At 34.2% G+C, this 24,056-nt stretch overlaps 2 protein-coding genes across 5 annotated transcripts in view; one reads left to right on the top strand and one right to left on the bottom strand.

Moving 5' to 3' along the window:
* Positions 1-4,409, bottom strand: part of LOC111053726 (tetraspanin-9) — a 64,740-nt gene extending 60,331 nt beyond the window's left edge. Inside the window, exon 1 of one of the 2 annotated variants that reach the window (XM_022340646.2) lies at positions 4,124-4,409. The gene's annotated coding sequence lies outside the window, so the exon portion shown is untranslated. Of the gene's footprint in view, positions 1-3,964 lie in introns of both variants that reach the window. The other variant, XM_022340647.2, reaches the window with a different exon arrangement.
* Positions 4,410-8,641: 4,232 nt separating this feature from the next.
* LOC111053725 (protein tumorous imaginal discs, mitochondrial) lies at positions 8,642-19,995 on the top strand. Of its 3 annotated transcripts, none has more exons than XM_022340645.2 (9): positions 8,642-8,892; positions 9,996-10,231; positions 11,164-11,433; positions 12,092-12,260; positions 13,093-13,224; positions 13,798-13,994; positions 17,039-17,252; positions 18,084-18,214; positions 19,216-19,995. In XM_022340645.2, exons 1-8 carry the CDS (start codon positions 8,718-8,720, stop codon positions 18,188-18,190), a joined length of 1,500 nt encoding a protein of 499 aa, XP_022196337.1. In that variant the 5' UTR covers positions 8,642-8,717; the 3' UTR covers positions 18,191-18,214; positions 19,216-19,995. The 3 variants fall into 3 exon arrangements, with proteins under 3 accessions (XP_022196337.1, XP_039280156.1, XP_022196336.1); XM_039424222.1 differs by having other exon boundaries at positions 8,648-8,892; positions 19,196-19,323; XM_022340644.2 differs by lacking the exon at positions 18,084-18,214 and having other exon boundaries at positions 8,661-8,892; positions 19,216-19,935.
* Positions 19,996-24,056: the final 4,061 nt, after the last annotated feature.

Here is a 24,056-nt window from a genome sequence, read left to right as displayed (position 1 = left end):
GTGATAATAAAATAATCAGCACGACCATATCTCTCGACCAATCAATAGACTACAACAATAACAATACCGTGGTAATCAAACATTGTTTTTTTATTTCCTAGCTGAAATGAAGGTAGTGCAGGCACCAGTCTCAGAGAACATAAACTGTAGTAAAATGACACTTTAATTTTCATTTTCTATTTAAGGTGCAATATTATATGAACGATTGCTATGTTGCAACAAAAGTTGTACACTTCAGATTCAGAGGCATGAATAGAGAGGTGAGGAGTATTTTCTCCCAAATGTAGCAGTTTACAGACACCGGTCTTAGGAAACCTTTCTTCCTATTGGAGAAACATTATTAAACATCAAACACTATTGAATGTGAACTCTGTACATATGAATATCTTCATGTTATCTGTTTGATAAAGTCTATGTTATAATGGAATAATGTGTCAGCTGGATCATATCAGCTTCACTTTTCTCAAGTTTAGATTTCAAATTGCGCAATTCGCCTTGAGAAAAGAAGTCTCTTCGAGTTATGCAAATGCATTCCACTATTTGCAAAGATATCGACTTGCTGTGTTCATATTTCACATCATTCAGAAATTAGCATTCTATGTTCTACTGTACCGTGCTGTCATTTTCAATTAGCATTATTGTCAACTTCCAGTAATGTTCCAATGTTTAAAAATGCATTCTTCTAAAATACAGATGCGAGAGGAAGAAATTTGTGAAGGTATTCTATGGATTTCTTAATCTATAAATGTTAATTGATTATTTAATTGCTCTATTTAAAGAAATGGATTGATAAATGAATGTTGATAGATTGGAGAATTGATTTAACGAATGATGCGTGCAATATCTGATAGTTTACCAGATAAATGAATTGTGTGCAGTGATACTATAGTAATGTCACTCAAGAGTCAAAAGCTCCCCAAATCCCAGGTGGTTTGCAACCCACACACAAGTGACAGAATAATTTTGTGACCATCATAATTTTGATCTCTTCAAACTAATGTCAAATCCAATCGAAATTTATTTTGTTCCACGGCAATGAATATTCAATACTCATACTTATATCATACCTCAGAAATTATTTTTTAACGTAGCAGCACAGGAAGAAACTCATCTAGAATATTGTAAAATGTTCTTTCTCTTGCAGATATCCAGGAAATTCGTCAAAAGTCTTTATATCGTTATCAATATGCAGAAATTCATTGATTAAATGAACGTTCAAAACGCAAAAATCAATGACTTATCCTTCAATTAAGTTCTTCGAGAAATTTTCTGCTGTGATTTTTGACAGGGAATTGAAACGTAGGGTATCGTATATCACTATTGACTCTGCACGTCCTAGTTTCAGGTATGTGTAGTGAATTTGAACGTCGATAAAAGAGTGTAAACATACAAAAATATCCAGCACGGCGTTGACTGTCCCTGTTAGTAAGCAGGAGCTCAGATTGGGTCAACTTTGAGTCAGATTGAATTTACGATACCTACTAAGAACAGTATTCCGTGACTCTATTGGTTGAAAGAGAATCGAATAAATTTTGGTAATTTTTCAATACGGTGATATCCTATTGATTATTATCCTATTTCATTATTTTCTATTATTCTGAAAACAAATTTTCCTTGAAGCATCTGAACTTAAAATTAATATTCAAATTGGTTTACCGTATTCCATCATTCCTAATCATAATAAAGAGATTGCTACCATTCTCAAGTCTGTACCTTCAAGGAGTCATAAGTTACACGGTTTTCTAATTGTTGGGATTGGAATTTGGTGGAAAAAGCGTGTTTTCCGCTGCAAACAGTACTTTTCACTCTTTTTCCGATGACGCTCCAGCCGTAAAATATGGACTTACAGCCTCCAACCAGATGTCATTTTGAAGCTTTGGAGATATTCTACAACACTGTGCCAATAATACTAGTGTTCGTCGACTGCGAATACAAATACAGGATGGAAAGTAAAATATTGTCCCCGAAAAATGTGTGTTTCAAGTTTTTGGAGTTGAATAAATAATGGAACGAGTGGTCGAAATGTGATGATTCTCTCGAACATCATTGTTTGGTTAATTCTTAAAACTTTGGTGATAGAACCAATCCGATATCTCTCACAATAACTGGATAACAAGCGATATAAAAATTCCTGTCAATAATGACCGCCATCTTGTATTTTTCAATGATGTAGAATATTTTCGTTGTTTCCATCATGAATATTCTTATTCGTCTTGTTTTAAAGAAGAGATTGAGACCATTTGCAAGTCTCTATCTTAAAGTAGTCATGAAAAAATCGATTTTATAGTTCTAGCTTGTTACCTCATGCTTATGGAAAATCGCACCAGAAATCATACAGGGTTTACTTTGGAGGGCGCTGGAGAACTAATTTTCTGACGTACAGCGCATGAAGATATATCGTTCCAAAGTTGAAAAAACACTCTAAATTTCACAGGTTTAAAATTTCTCAGTATCTCTTGCACAAAGGAAGCTATAATGGAATGAAATTTGAACAAATTTAGAAAAAAAGTTTTTTTTGGGCTTTTGAAGGTTATAACTAAAAAAATATGCGTTTTAGAGGAAAATTTTATGAAACAAAAATTGTAGAGGAAGATGTTTAAAATGATGATTCTCGTCTAAAAAAACGGTTTATATCTTGAACGGTTATTGAAATACAAGCGATATAGCAAAACCCTGAAAATTTTGAGAATAGTAGACTTGAGATGCGCGGGAACACTAGCGTCAGGTGATCAATTTTCTCAACGGCAAGGAAATTTGTGTGAATGCGCCACACCAGATTTTTTCGGAAAGCAATACCAGCCTTACCTAAGTAAAAATAGTGAAAATGACAACCTCGTCTCGAATAATCCAAGCAGTGTTTCATTACAGCCTTTCTAGAGATAATCAGCTGCTTACATTTGAAATAATTCAGTCAAATAACTCGTGAATTTCCAGCTTTTAGCATACAATTTGGTACACAATGCATACCATGCAGCCGCTCTCCGAACTTTAAAATTCCTTGAAGACCAAAATACGATCTTCTGACTACTTTTGACAATTGAAAAAACAATTTCAATTATTTCTGAGAAACTTTCTCGCTTTCACCACACATATCTTTAGAAACAAAAAAGTTTCTAGCGTGTCGAAAATTTCATGTTTTCTGCTTGAAATGTCTCGACATTGATGAACATAAATATTAATTAAAAAATTACTATAGTTCGGATAAAAATTATCCAGACACCAAAAGAAAGGAGACATTCTCCCCGTTAATGTGATATAAAATTATTACGCATTACGACGCCCCATGATTCCGAGAAAAGTGATATTCAAAAGAAAAACAAATTTTCGCGATGTTTCCAATTTTATCATAAAAGTTGAATTCCCTTTTAATCCTTCAAACCTGGATCTTTTCTAGCACTACTAGGATATTGGGAATGATATTCTACATCCAATTCTGACGTTGAATTGGAAATTTGCAATTTTACACGAATTGGCAACCATGTAATTTCCTCGGATGGAGGGCCAAGTCTCAACTTATTTTACACAATCATACTATAATAAATGACTTTGATATAATAGAGCTTTGGTTAGGATTTTAAAATGTAAATTTCAGTTAAAATTCAAACTATCTACTGATAGATTATTCATAAGTAGTTCGTCACTTGGTCATTAAAAAAAATATATAAATATTTATGGGTTGCATTCCTTTTATTATTTGAATAAATAGTGATGGTGAATCTGAAAATAATTTTAAAACTGTCAGATGGCTATTGATGAAACCTGCTCTTCCACTTCATTTCACATGGTTATTATACTGCAATATGTGCCGATTTGTAATTTACTAATGTATTAGATCGAATCAGCTAGCCTATTTCTTAATAATTATTTTGAAACTTCATTGTTTTCATCGAGCTGTAATCGATGTCATGAAATAGAGAATCTTTGGCAGTAAGAATTTGTCAGAATCAGAGCCGATTGTACGTACATTATTCGTAGACAGCAGCGTTGCCAGCTAAATATAACAATTTGGCATCGAGTGGTTCGGAATGTTTATAAACTGTTATCTTGACAGCGGCTTATTGGAAAGTAGTACGAGGAGTCGGGCGGAGGGCAAAGCATGCGTTAGGTGACGTTGTTATCTTACCGTATCAGTTCGCGCGGTTCTGCAACAACTGTGCAATGAATCTCTGCTGACAAGAACGCACGACCTTGTCAAGTTGAGAGAAAACTGAAATAAACAACTGAACTACTAAAGATGATGCTACCGCAAGCTTGGTTCCAGCAGTTTTTTTTATTACATATTTAATCTGAAAAGCAATCGGACACGCACCAACGGAGAACTCACTCCACCGCTAAAGTAGACCACACTGAAATATCAGTCAAGTCACCTCACCTCACCTGGCCGCGCTAAAGCTAAGCCAGTTCCATGTGCTTCGGCAAACGTCTCCCACTCCATCACTGAGCTTTCTTGCTCCATTATCACTGCTAGCGGAATCTAACAATCATTCTTGTAACTATCACACGTCGAAACCGTTTTTGAAGGCTGTAAGTAGGACTGCAATCACGGAATAAACATACCAGTAGTGCTTCTCTACTCTGTGCTGCAATATTCCATATAGGGACACCGAGAAGCGAACTACAAAACAATATTATTCTTTCCTCTGTGGTTTAGTTCACACAAAAGTGGCAGGCATCATACATTTGATTAATCAATTGGCAGACTGGGTTTCTGACCACTTGACCAGAACATTTTTGAGGTTTTTTTTATTTCCATAATTTCTCGGTCAGTCATTGTTGAAGTTTTGAGTTAATAATGTAACCTTTTATAATGGTTGGTCTTTTGGGTACTATAATACTCATGAAAAATTCATTTCCACCGATTATTGTATCCTCTAGAGCCAGGTCCTTCTACATATATAAGAGGTATATAAATATTGTAATTGAGAAGGTCCTGGGTAGAACTTTTCCCTCCTGTGCAGTCGCCTGTGCAGTCGCCCATTCATAGACCGGGTACAATATTATTGATTTGTGAATCTTTTAAACATAATTAATAGAGGCTACCTTCCAATTTCTAATAGATTTTGATAAGCAGTGGAAAACTATTATAGAGTACGGGCTGCATAAAAGCAATTAACTTATAATTAAACTAGCTCTACTCCTAAATGATATCTATCTATTATCTATTCCATTTCTAGTCAAGGAATAGCCTATTTACTTTTTTTCTCAGATTAGTGTTCCATGACTCTTTTGCCAATTTATTGTTTTATGATCCTGTTCATATCTCCTCTTGAATGGACACCTGCGTACCCTAAAATTCTCCTTAAAAGGAGTATTATCCTAATCAAAATGTATGTGATCACCCTGCGTACTCTAATCAATATCTGTAAAGATAATTGGCTTATTTTAATTATCAAAATAAATTTCAACTCTTTTGTTCAATAGAAATCATAGTTTCAATTATAATTAATGAGAATCTATTTTAATACTGTAAACCACCCCCAGACTTCTGCAAATATTGACCACATCCAGAGAGAACAGCTAGGAGAAACTTCATTCAAAAATAATGTCCCAGCCCAGGAATCGGACCCGGTATTTTGCAGTTGCCATAAGTCAGGCATGCTTTAACCAATTACATCAAACTGGCAATCTCTGCTGAATATATTATTAGTCCGGGCGCAAAAATGTCATGAATAAGGCACTTCGTGGTCATTTTTGAGTAACAGCCGTGGAAGATGTCTCAATTTCTTTGTTAGGTCTAGCATAATAAGAATCATGATGGTGATAAGTCGAAATCTCAGGAAAACACCTCGGAAACAAAATGGCCGCCAAAACTTTCAGGGTTTTGCTATATCGCTTGGATTTCAAAAATCGTTCGAGATATTCTACCGTTTCATTAACGGAAATATTTTTAAAATCTTCCTCTACAATTTTTGTTACATAAATGTTCCCTCTAAAACGCATGTTTTTTAAGTTATAATCTTCAAAAGACCAAAAAAACTTTTTTCTTTTTTCAAATTTCATTCCATTATAACTTTTTTTGTGCAAGAGATACAGAGAAAATTTAAATCTATGAAATTTAGAGCGTTTTTTCAACTTTGGAACGATATATCTTCATGCACTGTACGTCAAAAATGAGTTCTTCAGCGCCCTCCAAAGAAAACCCTATATCACACAAAGAATAGCTTTTAAGACGATAAAGGATAAAACTATCTTAACTAATGAGATGGTTCAAACCTGTCTTCACTAATAATACAACTATTTTTTAAACTGTCCGAACTGTGACAGAAAAAGCTGTATTGTGAGAAAAGACAAGCCTATCCTCACCACCAGTTCAGAAGGACTTTACTGGGAGCCCTACCAAAACAAGATAATTGTAATATAAATCTATCAATCACTGCAAAGACATGAAAGTCACCTCGAGTATACAATATTTTTTTGTCTATCGCAAGAGCCATAGCCTACTATAGATAGAGAAAGTAAGCCATGCAAGAGCGCAACATTTGTTATTAAAAATAAAAGATGCTAAACAACCAAATAAACAAACTTTTTGTCAATGACAAGTGAAATACTGTTCATTGAATTTAATTTGAAATCCAAAATCTTGATCATTATGAGATAATATATTTATATATTAAATATATATTAAAGTGAAATTCCAGGAATGTTGTCTTGTTTTGGTGACAATGGTGCTGTGGCTGGTTTCATTGTACTAGGTACTGGGCGTTTGGTATTCAAAATATTAACTTCCATAAGGGAGACACGTTGAGGCTGTCGTCTCTTTTATTTAGAGAGCCTTGCTTTTCGATTTCCAACGCCTCTCTCACAATCCTGATTTGAAAAACTCGAATTCTGGCTATTTGTTTGGAATTCACGAAATTTATTGCATGGCCAGTATTTTTCACATGGTTATATAGAGCTGATGTTGATTGTTGATTTTTGTTGATATATTGATTTTAAATATATTTTTCATTTGAAATAGCCTGATGTTATCATAATAAAGTGTTAGTTATTATTTCTTTCATTTTTGATATTAATTGCAACAACCCATAAATCGAGTAGTTTTATATTTTCTTGTCGCCCTTACATATTCAGTGGAGGCCTATAAATAATAATTGGAATTCTGTTCAATAGCTATTTTTTTCATATTATACTTTTTTTGTTCATGTACTACTCTTATTCATAAGCCTATTTTTGTACAAATGAATTTCTCATTAATTTCCATTTTTAGAATTTTAGAATAATGGCTTTGTTGGACTTTATGATATTTCGTTAATGTTATGTTCTGTCATGAGCATTTCAATTTATTTCAACAAGAATGTAGTAGGCCAATGATAATATATAATATCGTTGGAGCGATAGAGTAACTTGATATTTGAAGAGTAATTTTTCATTTAAAATATAAGAGGATCTCCAATAACACCTACTGTTAATAATATTATTCTTGTAAGAGAAGTATTCAGTTGTTTTCAGAATTTTCATCAACTCTGTATTATTGAAAGTTATTGCGGGTTTCAAAGATTACAATTCAACAGTTCTTGAGCAAGTTATATAATTCATTATAGTGCATAATTCACAACTTTTACATCTTCAAAATGATATGGCTTTATATATCAATGTGCGGTTTCTGCCATTTATTTTCTTTTGAAACTCTGTATCGAAATAATGTATCATGAATTTGGATTCATATAAGCATATTAATTTAAGCGACAGAGTAAGTTTTTAATATTTGAAGAGTAATTTTTATTTTCAAATTAGAACTCTAACCTCAACAACTATCTACTATGTCTTAATTCAAATCGCAATTGACAAGTCTACGTCACGACTAACTAACTAGTCCAAAACGGCGCCGCGCCGCGCTGCCCCAACGACCTGATGCACGGACCTTCCATTTTCCGCTCTCCTGTGCGTCGCGCCGCCCCACCGACCTCCTAGTGCACGCTCAGCTTTAAAAGTCTTCCAAATTTACGTAACACTTTCATAAAAACAGTGTGAGTTTTTATTTACACGGTTTCTGTTTCTGTTCAGCCAAAAATACAGTAAGATTAAAGGAAAAGGTAGGTTAAAAACGTATTTCAGTAAGTTATATGAATACCAGACATTTTCCATCAAAATGCCAAGACCCAAACATAGCTTTTTGTAAAGTACAAAAGATAAAAATCAACTATTTCATCAAATTCAATCACCGTATGAATGGGCTATGAATGACACATTGTAGGTCTGGCATGACATATTAAGGTCGTACAACTCACCAGCTTGCTCTCACATTCACAGTGAATATGTTTACGTACCGTACTACAATATGGGAACCATTCGAATAAGAACAAAAAATAAATACAAACTTCTAGTACGACTACTTTCAGATGAATACTTCTACATTATTTTATCTCAAGTGATCAACACTTATCAGCAAGTTTTTGTATTTTTTTTTTTAATTCAAATTTGGAGTCAAGACAGTTTGGCAACATTACGAATAAAATAAAATTGTTTCTCTTTTAGTAAGTGATCTCTATAACGTAATTTAACATTTTTTGAATCAATAAATTGATATTTTGAACATATCAATCATTCATTAAATGCTTTTTAAGGAAAATCATTGTAATAAAAATTGAATATCAAACAAATAATGAAATATTACAATGAGGTTGGTAAACAACAATCTTCTAGAAACATCTGTTCCTTGTTTCTTGACTTTCTTGTTCTGCTAAATTTCTTTTCCATGCGAGTTCCAAATACTTAGCATGGCTACTTCAAGGGCTGTGGTTAATTATTTTAAATTTAAACGCTCGAATTTTGTAGGCCAAAGTATCTTTAATCAATTATCATGCAAACTTCCAAATAAATGTATAGAATGTGGAAGAGCTTTCAGCTCAGCGGTTTTGCTATCCCGTCTAGTTGCGGCTTCTAACCATTGCGGTAAGTCGTGATGTTTTGCAATTTATTTTTGTTGCCAGTATATATTATTAACATTGTTTGAATTAATAACTTAACAACCTTATTATTCTTCTTTCATATAATCTCAACTTATTGGAATGAAATTCAACATCTTTTTTTTTGAATTGCAACATAGGCTACTAAGTTTGGTTAGGTTTTTACATACAGTAATATAAATGGAAAAAATAATAAAATATTACTTTACCATATCTGCATTAAGTTATACAGTATTTTTATTATTTATATCTACGTAAACGTACTTGAATCCATTTATCACTGCTGGGTTTTCAATAGAATATTAGCCTTGATAATAAAATAACTTGTAATTTTACGTGTTATAGTTTTAATTGATTTATCATATTTGAAACAATACCAAAAGTAGAATATTATTAATAGTAAGGCCCGTATGCAGATACTCGGAGAACCCATACAAAACCCGTATGGTTTAAACGGAGAAATGTCAGCTGTTATTTAAACCCCGTATGAAACACATTATGATAAATGCAACCATATCTACGAGAAGTAAAGGTGGTTTAGCGATGAACGTAGTGTTAGCATTAGGACCGCAGGCTTTCACTAGTTCAACTAACTTATGAATTATTTATAAATTTTATAATAACTAATAATATAAATGTATTTATAAGGTTTATAGCCTAATTATTGAAAATTCAAATTGGTTAAAAATAATTTTCAAGCAATTTAAAATAAAAAAACGATATATATTTAAATAATTAGAATTCACAATAATGCGTAGGCCTAATGTGGAAAATAAATTGAAAATTCAAAATGATTTTTTCTTATTCTGCATTTGCAACAAAAGAATCCTGTTGTCATAAAAATTGTATTTTGGGTAGGGGTGAGGAATTTTGATAGCCTACATTTACCTCATTACTACCCTAAACATAGCTGCGGGGTCAAAAATTGTATTCTAAACTTCTCCTTCTATACCCTCTTTTGAACATTCGTTTCCTGGACTATATATGGATTATTGTTCTTTTTATTTTTCATTGTGAAATGTCATACTACTATTACCAGTGTTTGTATTATTTTAGTAAATAAAACTTCCGATATGTATTACTTTTCAGGTGTTCTTGCCGTGCCTAGTAATTCTAACTGGAAATCGACGTTTAGGAACTTCCATTTGAGCAGCTGTGATTTGGCTCGTAAAGATTACTATGAAACATTGGGTGTGCCGAGAAATTGTTCTAGCAAGGATATAAAGAAAGCTTATTTCAATTTAGCCAAGAAGTATCATCCTGACACAAATAGAAATGATCCCAATGCAGTGAAAAAGTTCCAAGAAGTGTCTGAGGCTTATGAGGTAAATCTAGAAATTTAGCTATATTCACTAATATTTTTTATCAGGCTATTTAGATAGAAAAAAATTCTAATTTCTCAATTTGGCATGAATATGGTAGAAAAAAATCTCAAAATTCTCAATTTGGCATGAATGACGAGAACATTTCACTATTGTTTGTACTGACATATCTTAATTTCTGGATAATATATCTTAATATACTCAATCCACCTTGATAACTTGAATATACTGATTACCTGCTAACTTGCTAAGGTACACAGATAATATCTTATTGAAAAAATATCGTTCTAATGCCCACCTTATGAACTTGGAGTGGTTATGTCTCATAGTTATATTACATGTAAGTTAGTTTTACTCTGAGTTGAAGAAAATAGTTGTAGGGGAAATTTATTTACATTGGGTTTATAATTTTTACGTATACTGCCTCATTCAAATCAATTGACGCTTTTAGATCAAGTGATACGTGATTGTATATTTTATAAAACCAGTTTTATAATTTATGTGTTTCTTGAAAATCTTTATCAGTTATATGTATAAAGGCTGATCTTCTTGTTCACACTGATCAGCTTGTTCTAATTCTACAAAGAGGGAAATGTTTTCATAAGAATAAATTAAAGAATATAGTATACTGTCTTTCTGTTGTAGAACGTTAATCAGATGATTTTCAGTTCAGTCAGTAGGAAAAGCATGAGGAGTACCTAACATTGACCATTATTTGTGTTGAAACTCATGACAAAAACATTAATAATTTTGGGTTTGAAACTATTTTTTGCTTTTCTCCAAATAGAAATAGAAATCTCTAGGCATAGAAATTTGTGCATTAATGAACTGAAATAAAAACCAACAATTTACTGAAACTTGTTCACTTCTATTTTTTCATAATGTGTTCATATTATATAATGGAGATTCATTATTGACTGTTGGATTTTGTGTAGGTGCTGAGTGATGACATGAAGCGGAAGGAGTATGATTCGTGGGGAGCCACATCTGAACAAATGGGCATGGGGGGTGGGGGGCCAGGCCCGGGAGGGGCAGGTGCGCGGGGAGGCATGCATGATAGCTACTCCAACAGATGGGACTTTCAGTCCACCGTCGATCCCGAAGAACTTTTCAGACGTATATTTGGAGACGCTGGATTCAAAGCAAGCAACTTCACCGCTGACGATTTTGCTGATTCCAGTTTTGGATTTGGACCTGCTCAAGAGGTAAGACAGCTCTCGTTTCCAATTTTATTAATACAGTTTATAGTGTTGGAGGTACATCCTTGTCTTCATCTTCTTCATTTGCACTCATTAAATAAATAAAAACAAATTATATCATCAAGAAAAAAATATATTCATTCAACTGTATCACTGCATGAGAGGCAATCTCTTCAGTATGATGTGAGAGCTCATCAGATATCGTGATCGTGTCTGTTTTTGTTAGTGGAACACTGCTTTTCCTAGTTGAAAGTTACATACTGTATTCATATTGAGCTCCATGATTCATCTTGCAATTGAAAACAGCGTTTCATAAGTATATTTAAATTGAAGTATTACCAATTCTTAAAACTTGATTGTAGTTCAGATTTAGATAGTTGGTTAGGTAGAGTTCTGTACAATGATGTTAGTCCTGTTACTTCGTTTACAACTAATGTGTAGCACTATATTTATTTATTTATCAATGATAGAACACATTATCATAGAATGATTGGGAATGAAAAACAGGCTTATATGACATTTGTTGTTGCTGAGTTTGAAAAATATAAGCACTAACTATTATACACGTAACTATACATGCTCCTCAGCAATCCCACCATCTTGTTGAGTTGTGTCCATTCATTGATGAGTGAAAAATCAATTAATGTTGTCTAAAATGTGACAGGTGGTGTTGAAGTTGAGGTTTGATGAAGCTGCTAGAGGAGTGAACAAAGAATTGAAGGTGAATATTGTGGACACTTGCCCCAGGTGTCGTGGCAGTCGAGCTGAGTTGGGCACCAAAGCCGAACGATGTACCTTTTGCAATGGTACTGGAGTCGAAACAATTCGCACAGGTAACGCCTCAATCACAATCAAACATTTATAACGAAATAAATGTTTAGCTTTCCTCCTACTCTGTAAACCACTTTCAATACAAACATTGAAGCTTATTCAACTATCTCTCGTGAATGCGATTTTTTGAACTTTTAATCATGAACTAAACTACAAACTTGCTGTTAGCTACTGGTCCAAAACTACCTAATACTAGTTGCTCTATGAACAGTAGACCTCGCGCTATTCGAATTTACTTCTTCCTGTTATTTGGTTTTTCGAAACTAAAACAAATATCAATTGAATATGTCTAGAAAACATCCAAATCAAACAATATAAAAACTACTGTAATACCAAGAACAGAAGAAAATTATTTCAAAATATAGAAATCACTATGAAAAGGATATTTCTAATGATTCAAGACGAAGCATTAGTCTCAAGTCAAGTGGGATATGGATCATAACACTTGAGAACACATTCATTTAGGAACATATAATTCCACTACGTCTTGTCAACAAGCAGAAGCAATCTCTCATGCATACTGGAAAATGTCTGTTAGATTCTAATTCACCTAAAAATTTTAATTATGTTTGTCCTATCGATTCATTTCTTAATCAAACACAGTTCATGAGAATCATCAAACTAAAACTTCACCACTTTATTTCAATTAATAAGCATTTGAATGCTTGTGTTTCAAATAGTGTGAAAAAGATTCAGCTCTTCCAGAACAACGTTGTCTGTTCCTAGTGAATATGATAGATGATTGGAATTGGATTTATTATTATTATTATTTTTTTAATAATAATCATGATCATGTAGTTGACATATTTCAGGAAATAAGTTGAATTATTTCAGGGCCGTTCATGATGAGATCAACATGCAGGCATTGTCATGGCACCCGAATGTATGTGAAGTACAAGTGTGGCGAGTGTGAAGGCAAAGGAAGTACAATTCAAAGAAAAAATATAACTATACCGGTTCCCGCAGGTAAATACCATCATATTGCTATCACTATCAAGTAAGAAAAAGTAGAGGTGCAAAATTGTGTCCAATATTTTCTAACAATTTAATCTGTAATCAATTCAATTTCTCATCTCAATGGTTGAGAATTGATATAGAAAAACAAATTTGTTGGAATATTTCTCAAAGTTGATTCCTCACAATATCATAATCATTGGAAACAGTTTTGGACTTACATGCGTATCGTTACTTAACTGTTATGCTAATGAATTAAAAATTGACAAGATCTTAGTATCTTAGCTTAGTACAAAGCTGTTTCTGATCTAATGGAAATGCATCCTATTTATAATACCATTTATTTCTGAAGTATCTAAAAAGTCTCTTTTAGTGCAGAATTGTCAGATTATCTAATTTCCAATTTTAATTTATATTTTGTACGGTAGTTATCTACTGTAAGTGTAACATATGTGATTTTAAAATTATATGTGCTCTTCAAGTTCATTGACTGTCATTCTGCAAGCCGAATAAAATGTTAACTCATCTATTTTCAATCTCGTTATTTTACTATTTCAGTACTAATTTTAAACTTATTTTTGTTAGGTGTTGAAGATGGCCAAACGTTGAGAGTGTCGGTGGCAAATAATCAAGAGTTGTTCATAACATTCCGCATAGCTCCTTCAACTTACTTCAGGAGAGAAGGCGCAGACGTACATAGTGATGCTGAAATTTCTCTGTCACAAGCCGTACTAGGAGGCGCCATACGCATTCAAGGGGTCTATCAAGATCAAACCATCCAAGTTAGTAATCTTCTCTTGTCAAATTTGAATTGTATTTATGCACTTTGGTTGTGATTATGCACTTTGGTTGTGAAATCGTCTGATATTTATCTATCAAATCTTACTGTGTGATGCGTTTAATTATGATGCATTTTGGACTTATCGAGAATTGACAGGAAATCATGACCGCCATTGTAGCTCTTTTCTTATTTTAACTGAGTTCCATCGATCAATAATTGTGTGGAAATTATTTGGACCAAGTTATCTAACTTCAGTTGAAGAAGAAACCATGGAATTTTGTAATTGTGAAAACAGTGTGAGAGAAAAATGTATTGTTAGTAGAACTAAATTAGTAAAATTAATCTTACATTTTTAATAGATGTTGCCTGTACTATAACATCCATTTTTCTGTTTATCTCCTTTAGATCAACTTATTTGTTGGATAATAATTTGGGATTTGGTGAATTGAGCTAGTAGAGTATTGTTCATTATACTATTTATTTCTTCATCAATAACTATTGACTAGAACTAGAGTATGGTTTTCAGATGAGTAGTCAACTGTTTTAAATGAGTCGAAATGATTTTCTTGTTGTGTTTCCTTTTTAATCATAAAATTCTTACCCCCAGTTGTACGTACGTCGGTTATCGTTTAATCACGATTAAATGCTATACTTCAATCGAGATTAGCGTTAACCGATGCATTTTGGTTGCACAAAACAAAAATTTCAAGTGATAACGGCGATTAAACTAACTGGCGTAAAAAATTTAATTACTTTCCTTGCCCTACTACCATAGGTAAGGAAAGTATTGCTTTCCAAAAAAAAATTAAGGTACCCCAATTTCAAGTTTTCTACACGTTTCAAGGTCCCCTGAGTCCAAAAACATGATTTTTGGGTGTTGGTCTGTGTCTGTATGTCTGTGAACACGATAACTCCATTTCTAATTAACCGATTGACTTGAAATTTTAAACTTAAGGTCCTTATACCATGAGGACCCGACAATAAGAAATTCAATAAAATTCAATTCAAGATGGCGGAAAAAATGGCGGATAATTACTAAAAAACCATGTTTTTCACGATTTTCTCAAAAACGGCTCTAACGATTCTCTTCAAACTTATACCATGGATAGCTATTAATAATCCCTATCAACTGACATGAGTCCCATTTCTGGGAAAATTGCAGGAGCTCCGTAATATTCTTGAGAATAATGGCGGATAATTACTAAAAAACCATGTTTTTCACGGTTTTCTCGTAAACGGCTCTAACGATTTTCTTCAAATTTATACCATAGATAGCTATTTATAAGCCCTATCAACTGACACGAGTTTCATTTCTGGGAAAATTGCAGCAGCTCCGTAATATTCTTGAGAAAAATGGCGGATAATTACTAAAAAAACATGTTTTTCACGGTTTTCTCGAAAACAACTCTAAGGATTTTCTTCAAATTTATACCATAGATAGCTATTTGTAAGCCCTATCTACTGACATGAGTCTCATTTCTGGGAAAATTGCAGGAGCTCCGTAATATTCTTGAGAAAAATGGCGGATAGTTACTAAAAAACCATGTTTTTTACGATTTTCTCAAAAATGACTTGACCAATTCATTTCAAATCCATGCCCTCTATACTTATTTATCAGATCTATCAACGGCATGAGTCTTTTTCCTGGGAAACTTACTGGGGTCCATCCCATCCTTGAGAAATGGACTTTGTAAACTCCTTCTCGTGCATGAGGTAGGTAGGTAGAGCAGTTTATAAAAAGAACACAAAGTCGAGATATTTCATGTGTAGAACAGCTGTTTTGACGACTTTCAAAAAATCATTGAATTTACACAAAGGAAAAAGTACTCTGAAAACAATTATTATATATACACATATACAGTAGTCTGATCTTAGTTTCAAATATGTTGCCGCCAATCGTCATTATGTTATTCTTCTAAATTATTCTCGTTTAAGAATGGGGCTCACAGTTCAATGAGCAAGGAAAGTTGTGTGAGTGTACCACACCAGATTTTTTTGATTAGTTGGCACCATTTTAACGGCGATTAGTTGAAATGAAGAAAATTTAGTTGCAAATAGGTGAAAATCAAAAAATAACGCCGGCTAAACTAATCGACGTAAAAGATTTTCAACGTGCCATTCATGGGGTTATTAAATCCAACTAATGCCGATTAGGTACCTACTGATAGCTGTCTTCCAATTAGTTTTTGGTAAAACAACTACAAAATTCAAAGTATGAGCTAAATATATGGATGAATTTCATCCGTTAATAAGATAGAGAAGTGTATCTAGCTGATATTAGCATTCAAAATTAGATTCTGATTTTTGAGGTTAGTTTTCGATCTGGTTCGTCTGCAGATAGCACTTGACACTGGCGACAGACAGCACATTTTTATGGTGCATGCCTGGGGGCGCGACAGTCGAGACCGACGACATTCGAAACCTACGACCGTAGAGGACTGTTTTACAGTCCTCTACGGTCGTAGGCCTCGACTGTCGGGAGTGTACGAAAATTAGAGTGGCCTCAACTGTCGCCTAACGCAGGCGACATTTGAGACCACTTTTTCAGGAGTCCTCTCCCGTCGTAGGTCTCGACTGTTGGGGCTGTACACAAATTAGAGTGGCCTCAACTGTCGCCTAACGCAGGCGACATTTGAGGCCTCTTTTTCAGGAGTCCTCTACCGTCGCTGGCCTCGAATGTCGTCGGTCTCTACCGTCGCTGGTCTCGACTGTCGCAGGACTCTTCTTTCGTTTGCCTCGTTTGACATCGATCCGCATGCCTAATGAATGGTCACCGCTTTAATAACATAACCTCAATTTTGTGCCAATTGTTCAGAATAATAACATCTGTCGGTTAAATTGCAGTGTTGCCAGATTGTAAAACCGTTAAAATCTTGGTTAGTTGAACGGAAAACTTATCGGGATTGTAACCAATCTTTGTGGAACAGAAATGAATCTGTAAAACTAACGCTGATTTGTTAATCAGCGTTAATGTCCATATTTAACAGACGTACGTGCAACTGGCCCTTATTGTTAAGCACTGGCAAACCGATTGTTTTTTTTCAGATACCAGAGGGAACATCATCGCATACTCGCATAAGATTACGTGGCGAGGGAATGAAAAAGGTGAACTCGAGTGGAAGTGGTGATCATTATGTGCACATTAAGTTGAAGATACCCAAGAAGCTGAATGAACAACAGAGAGCACTGCTGCAAGCCTATGCTGAATTGGAAGATGACACGCCTGGAGTTATTCGAGGAATAGTCTATAAGAAGGACGGTCAGTCTAACCTAACATTATTTTCAAATGCTTTCTGTTCCATCGTGCTGCCTTCCATGTCCAAATTATCAGTGGTGGTAATGATATCAGATGATACTGTCTTTTCAAAAACTTTATGGTTTGAATAAAAAGCTGTTTCTCACAACTGAACTACTCAGCTAATCATAGTTATAGCACAATTCATTTAGTAACAATTATTTCTTGAAGTGGAATACATATTGAGAGATATTATTTATTCTATGTTCTGAAGAAGATCTCTTCTGTGGTGAGTTCTCCAGAATGATTTTACTCCCATGAATTTGTATGGCCGATTGTCAGTATCAATTTTCCTTTGAAATAGTTAGTTTGAATATTACAAACAAACGTTCTGCCGAGATAATGTGCACAGATATTTGAAAGTATTACTTATTATTATTATAAAACACGTTGAAAAGCATGTGTATATGTATTCACAAATCAGAACCTTACATCTACATCTAACTTAGGTACTTAATTTGGATGAAACTATTGTAGAATTATTAAGTGAAAATTAAATGGTTGCTTTAAATTATTTTTATATTCTTTGAATATTATAAGAATGTTTTTACTAATATTATTACATTTTCCATTCTAAAATTTTAAGAGGCAATGATAAATTGATTGATAATCAGATCTTAAACCTGATTAATTAGCTGAAGCGCCTTACTTCTATTTAACCGTTGTTAAGTTTCTCAATTGGGGATAATAAGACAAATTAGATGCAAAAGATGTTTCATTTTATATTTTCACTATGTTTGAATAGTAGTAGACTATGTTGGAATAGTGTTTAAGGGTTATTTCTGTTTGTTCTAGGATCCAAAAACGTAGATGAACAACCAATGGCAGGTTCTGAGGATAGTAATGAATCAGTTGAAAACGGGGGCTTTTTCAAAAAGATAAAAAGAGCTTTATTCGGATGAAGTAGAACTGCATAGTGTTATGAAGTGAGTTGCCTTTCTCAATGAGCAAATGTCATTCGGGTGATAGGTTTCGGGTTTTCACTGCCCGTAGACAGAAAGCCATTCTTTAGTCTTACTATACGTATGTTTCTATCATGCCACTAGAAATAAAAAATCCTTCTGTACAATTCATTTTCATTTATAACCATCTAGCTAGTCACATTAACTTTTTTTAAATGTAGGATTCTTTGTATCCCGTAGTATAAGATTACTTGCTACTGTAAAGAAAGTATAGTGAATTTCAGTAAAGTATATAATTGAAGCTTATTAAATAAAATATTATTTCCATTCTTCAATAAATAATATTTAATTTGATACATTTGCAATGTTATTATTTGCAGCATTCAGTGTTCCATAAATAAGGAAGCTTGTTACTTGATGGTTTAATGAAAAATTGTGTAAACAGCTATTTTATTGAACATCAAAACATTATTGTATTGCTTGCTAGTCTATAAAACTAAATAATTCTCTACTTATCCTGGTATTGTTTTCTCTATAAATAAATAATAGCATGACTCCCATTCACTGTAAAAAGGATTCAAATATCAATTTGGTCAACACTTTTATTATTCATTTTTCTCAAATCGATAAAATGCTGCCACTGATAATATTGTGATGATAGATCAGCTCGTTATACTTTTTTGAATGGACATGGAAGGATGTATCTTTCGATGAAATCAATAATCATTTAATTTTTTATTTGAAAAAACTTGGTTACTTGGTAAAAATACTTTATCCATTCTTGCACGATCAAATTTCCATAAATTGTTTCAAATATATTGAATCGTATTGGTGGAGGAGCCGAGTCGGTGACAACCGCCTCGAGTGTCTTGAACTTTATAGGGGGTTTTAGTAGCTCTAATTCCAAAATACCTCTTAATAATTTTTGATTATAGAATGAATCATCTCTTAATTTATTTGTAATAAATTTTGATCTATAGAATTTGTATAAACTAATTAAAATAGTTTCATACCATACTTTTCAGGTAGCAAACAATGTTGTGAGGACTCTGGTCAACTACTCAAGAACCTGCGCTCAGTTTTACAGGGGAATAATAATGAAAATAAAGTGGACGTTATTGGTAAAAAAGTTGCTGACAACTTAGAAGACACCCCTTCTGATACAAAACGTGGTCAGATGTCATAGAAAGCTTTAAAATATTAGTGAAAGCCAGTTAATTTGTATAAAATGACAGTTTCGTATGAGAATAATGTAGTTCTCATATGAAAAGAATGTCCAGAATACTCTTTAAGGGGATACTGTTGAAAGTCTGCTAGTTTTCAAATAATATACTTCGCGAGTAGCATAAATTATGAGATAATCAACTTATTCGGTGTTGAACAACGCATTACATTTCTAATTCATCAAACTGTCTTGGTATGCTGGAAAGTAATATATATATATATTTTTCATAATACGTTGGGTTCATTGTACAACAGATCTTAAGAAATAAACTTTTCAGAATTATTAGATAAAATCCTATAAAATCTTTATAAGCTTGAGAGTTTTAATTTACTGAAATTTCTTGAGACATTCTTTAAAGATTGCTGAATGTTATTTTCCACCAATATTCTTTAATAAATGCATGATAAAATCACGACCTTGAAGTAGCAAGAGGACTGAAAACTGATGGATATATTATAGAGCATATATGTAGAAAATAATGTAGATTATTTTTTGTTCTGTTTGTTGTACATTTTATGAAAGTGAACTTATTCCAGCTCACTTTGGAGATAAAATACCAATAAAAAACATGACACATACAGTGTTTTGAGAATTTATTAATGTATAACACTCTTTCTTGGGTAATTTGTTAGTTGGGAAATTCTCGATCTCTCATCAAATCTGCTGACCTTGTCACAGAACTAACTTGTTGAATGATAGACAAGGATAGCAGCAATACCAATTTTAATCAAATGCTGCCATTATAACGTGGACTTCACTATAATATTGTTGAAATAAAAGTGAATTATGGATTCACAAAAACAATTTTGTGAATTCAATTCAATTCAATTTTCATTCAATCCTTGACCAGTCTTTACACTGGATAGATTTCGTCATAGAAATTAAAACATAAAATTTACAAAACTATCGAGATGGCATGTCAAAGAGACAAATAACCGAGTGATCTCCTCTTCATCCAAGGAATAGAGTGGAAGTTTGAGGATTTTATCTCGAAGCACATTTTTAAATTGTTTATCTTCCAATTCACGAACACACTATGGGAGCCTGTTGAATATTTTCAGGGTGCGAATTGGGAAACTGGTGTGTGATGTGGCCAATCGCAATTGTGGCAGGTCTACATCATTACGTCTTCTAGTAAAATACTTATGAACCTGGCCTCTCACTTGAAATTTATGTAGCTGTTCTTTTAGAAGCACTAACGAGGTAAGCAGGTACTGACTGAAGACTGTGAGGATCCGCAGTTCTTTGAACAATGGCCGGCAATGTTCCAGGTATGGTGAGAATGTAATGATGCGGATCACCTTTTTTTGAAGAAGCAGGATCCTCTCACAACAACCCACATGTCCCCAAAGCACAATCCCATGGCTGTGAAACAAAGCATGGTATGCAGTCACCAGGTAGCTTCTTGGCACCATGTTCCTCAACTTTCGCATTAGGTAAGTCACCTTGGAGAGCCGATTGCAGACCATGTTGATGTGCTGGTCCCATGACAGTGAGGTATCTATCATAAAACCAAGCAGCTCACCAAAGGAAGGCGGTCTGCGTCTCAGAGTGCATAACATGTTCTGCGTCTTAGTCTGGTTCATGCACAGTCTATTTGCTCCAAACCACGAACTGGCCTCTTCAAGCAGCTTGGGCAGACTTGAGGGTGGCCAATTGGGGATTTTTATCCTGGGCAACAAGAGTGGTGTCATCCGCAAACAATAATGCTTTTCCATCCATGCTGAGATCTTTAATGAAGATCAGGAAAAGAAGAGGGTCCAGAATAGATCCTTGGGGAACTCCATGGCTCACTTGTAGTGCCTCAGATTTGGCTCCATCCAGAGTAACCACCTGGGTACGTCCAGAAAGGTAATCCTGCATTGTTCTCAGGACGGCTCCACCAACACCATATCTCCCAAGTTTTCCAAGCAATATATCATGGGAGACACAATCAAATGCTTTGATTAGGTCACAAAAGGTCATGGCAACTGAATGCCTGTTCTCCATTGCCCTGAGTATAGAATCAATCAGGGACTGAACGGCGCCTGTAGTAGATCTTCCTTTGCGAAATCCAAATTGATCTCTTGTGAAAAGCATATTCTCCTCGAAATAGGTTGAGAGATGGGTAAACATTACCGACTCATAGATCTTGGAGAATGCCGGTATTACAGATATGGGTCTGTAGTTTGACAGCTCTTCCGGGTTACCCTTTTTGAAAACTGGTACAGTCCTGGAGATCTTTAATGAATCTGGAAAAACACCCTGTTTCAGGCAGCTGTTAATCAGACCACTTAGAGGAGAAGCTATTGATGCTATTGCAGACTTTAATAGAGCTGTTGATATGCCATAAACATCAGGACTATTTGAGTTTTTGTATCCTTTAACAATTTTCATCAAATCCATTTCGGTTACTTGCTTCCATTCAAAAATCCTGCAGGTGTGAAATGGGTGGGACTCTGTTGACTGCAATTTCCACAGATCCTGGTGATGCCTCCATGATCTGGTTCACAGAGTTGACAAAGAAGTTATTAAACTCATCTGGATTTGCAGTCTTAGTCAGTAGAGATTGCTTATTTCTTGATTTATTTATGACATTCCAGGCCGCCTGACAGGGATTCGAAGCATGTCGTATGGTTCGCTCAATACTGGATTTCTTGGCTTCAACAATTTCCTGATGATAAACTTTCTTGGCTCTGAGATATGTATTGTAGTATCTTGACTTCATCTCAGTACAAGTGGCAGACTTGTACAGACTATTAGCAACAATAACAAGAGCTCTAATGTTGGCTAATTCCGGTGTGTACCACAAATTTCTAGAATTTACTTTTAAATTACATTTTCTACCTACAAATACAGGAGGCCGCTTTGATCTCAAAGGAAAGAAATCATCAAATATGCTCATGAACTTGATGAAGAACACTGAAAGCCATAGCAGATTCACTTACACCGATAGAAGTCTCCCAGATTACTCTTTTTAGTGCTCCGACAAAGATCGTGACATTTGACCCATCAATCTTTCTATGAGTGAATTTGTATCTTGAAAACCAATCTGGTATATTGTTTACAGCTTCACTTGAATGTTCACTTAGACCTTCATGATTAGAGCATGATGATCAGCCACAACAGGGTCCACCACTTCAATGTTGTAATCCCATGAATTCAAGGTTGTGACAATCGAGTCCAGACATGAATCTTTCCTTGTTGGTGCTCGGTTTGCTATAAACATGCCAAAAGTTTTCATGAGAATGGTGAAACGGTTTTCAGTGGGACTGTTTTCCTGGAGGTGAATATTGAAATCACTACCACACATTATTATTTGACAATGAAACTGGCAAAGAAAACTGAGACACTGTTCCAACTTGTCAAGAAAAATAGTTACATCACCACTTGGTGGTCTATAAACTGATAAGACAATGACTGAGTTGTGCTGATATGACACAGCAGACAATTCAAGAATAGAATCTGTACAAAAAACTTCAAGGTCGATTGGTTTAACTTCCAAGTGTAACCTATTGTCAACATAAACTGCAGTACCACCGCACATCAAAGAATTTCTACAGTGCACACTGACCATAGTCAAAAATTTCACTGACCATGAAATTGAATTCGAGATATTTAATGATGAATAATGTTTTAAAAATATAAAATATTTTGATGGAATCAAGTTTGATATTTAAAAAATATCTTAGCTCTTGTGAGGGTTGAATATAGAAATTGGTCATTTGTCATTGTGTATTTGAATACTGGTTAAAGTACACTCAAGGATAAATTTTCTATTTTTCGACCGAAAAAGTCAGGACCCACATTTTCTGTCCAATCACAGGATTTGGCGGAAATAGCTGAAAACTAGAAAATAAACCAGAAATACGAGGTTGGGCCACTCTGTATCTAGCACAAGGAAATTTTGCTTTAAAAATTTGATTCTGAACTTCCCTTATAAATGTATAATATACATATTATGTATCTCATGTATCTATAATATTCTCTTATGTTTAAGCAATCATTATACAGAGTGGGTGAAAAGTCCGAGAACGGCTTAATATCTCATACTCAAAGGCGATTTGACGGTGGGTGTGATTGGGCATATCGATATCTCAAACCATTTCAAAGATATTCACATTATTAATCAATACTATTCAAAGCAGAAAGGGAAGAAGAAAAATATGAGAACGGCTTAGTATCTCATGGAAAATGTGATTTCAAGGTGGGTGTAGGTGAGGATCCCACTCAAATTAAAAATACTACTTTACTTCTATGTCAAACGTTTTGAGTTACTGCCGGAGTCAGACAAGGAGACGCTTTCTCAGCCACACTCTTCAATCTAGTCCTTGAAACGGTACTGTAATTTAAAGGCTAGGTCTGAACTGAACAATTGTGAATAAAACATCTCAAGTACTAGCCTAATGCAGTCGATGTAGTTCTGACATCCACAAATCAAAATAATTTGAAAGAGCTCTTTTGCAAAGTGAAGGACGAAGCCCGAATTTTAGGTCTAGAAATAAATGTGGCGAAGACCAAGTACATGAAAATGTCGACGAATGAGCGAAGAAGAAAGTGAACAACCTAAAAATATCAGATGATTGTGAAGTGGAAGGCGTCGGTGAATTCAAATACTTAGGTGTAACTACTGTCCAATGATAATAAAACCAGCCACGAAAT

This window comes from Nilaparvata lugens, chromosome 3 (assembly GCF_014356525.2).
Source record: "Nilaparvata lugens isolate BPH chromosome 3, ASM1435652v1, whole genome shotgun sequence".
In the NCBI taxonomy this organism is placed as follows: domain Eukaryota; kingdom Metazoa; phylum Arthropoda; class Insecta; order Hemiptera; family Delphacidae; genus Nilaparvata; species Nilaparvata lugens.
This window is presented reverse-complemented; position numbering and strand designations above follow the sequence as displayed.

Excerpts from the sequence above, each read along its gene's own strand:
- LOC111053725 (XM_022340644.2), top strand. The coding sequence starts at position 8,718 with ATGGCTACTTCAAGGGCTGTGGTTAATTATTTTAAATTTAAACGCTCG. Across the intron at positions 13,225-13,797 it reads AACTATACCGGTTCCCGCAG|GTGTTGAAGATGGCCAAACG; the intron begins GTAAATACCATC and ends TATTTTTGTTAG. Across the intron at positions 13,995-17,038 it reads ATCAAGATCAAACCATCCAA|ATACCAGAGGGAACATCATC; the intron begins GTTAGTAATCTT and ends GTTTTTTTTCAG.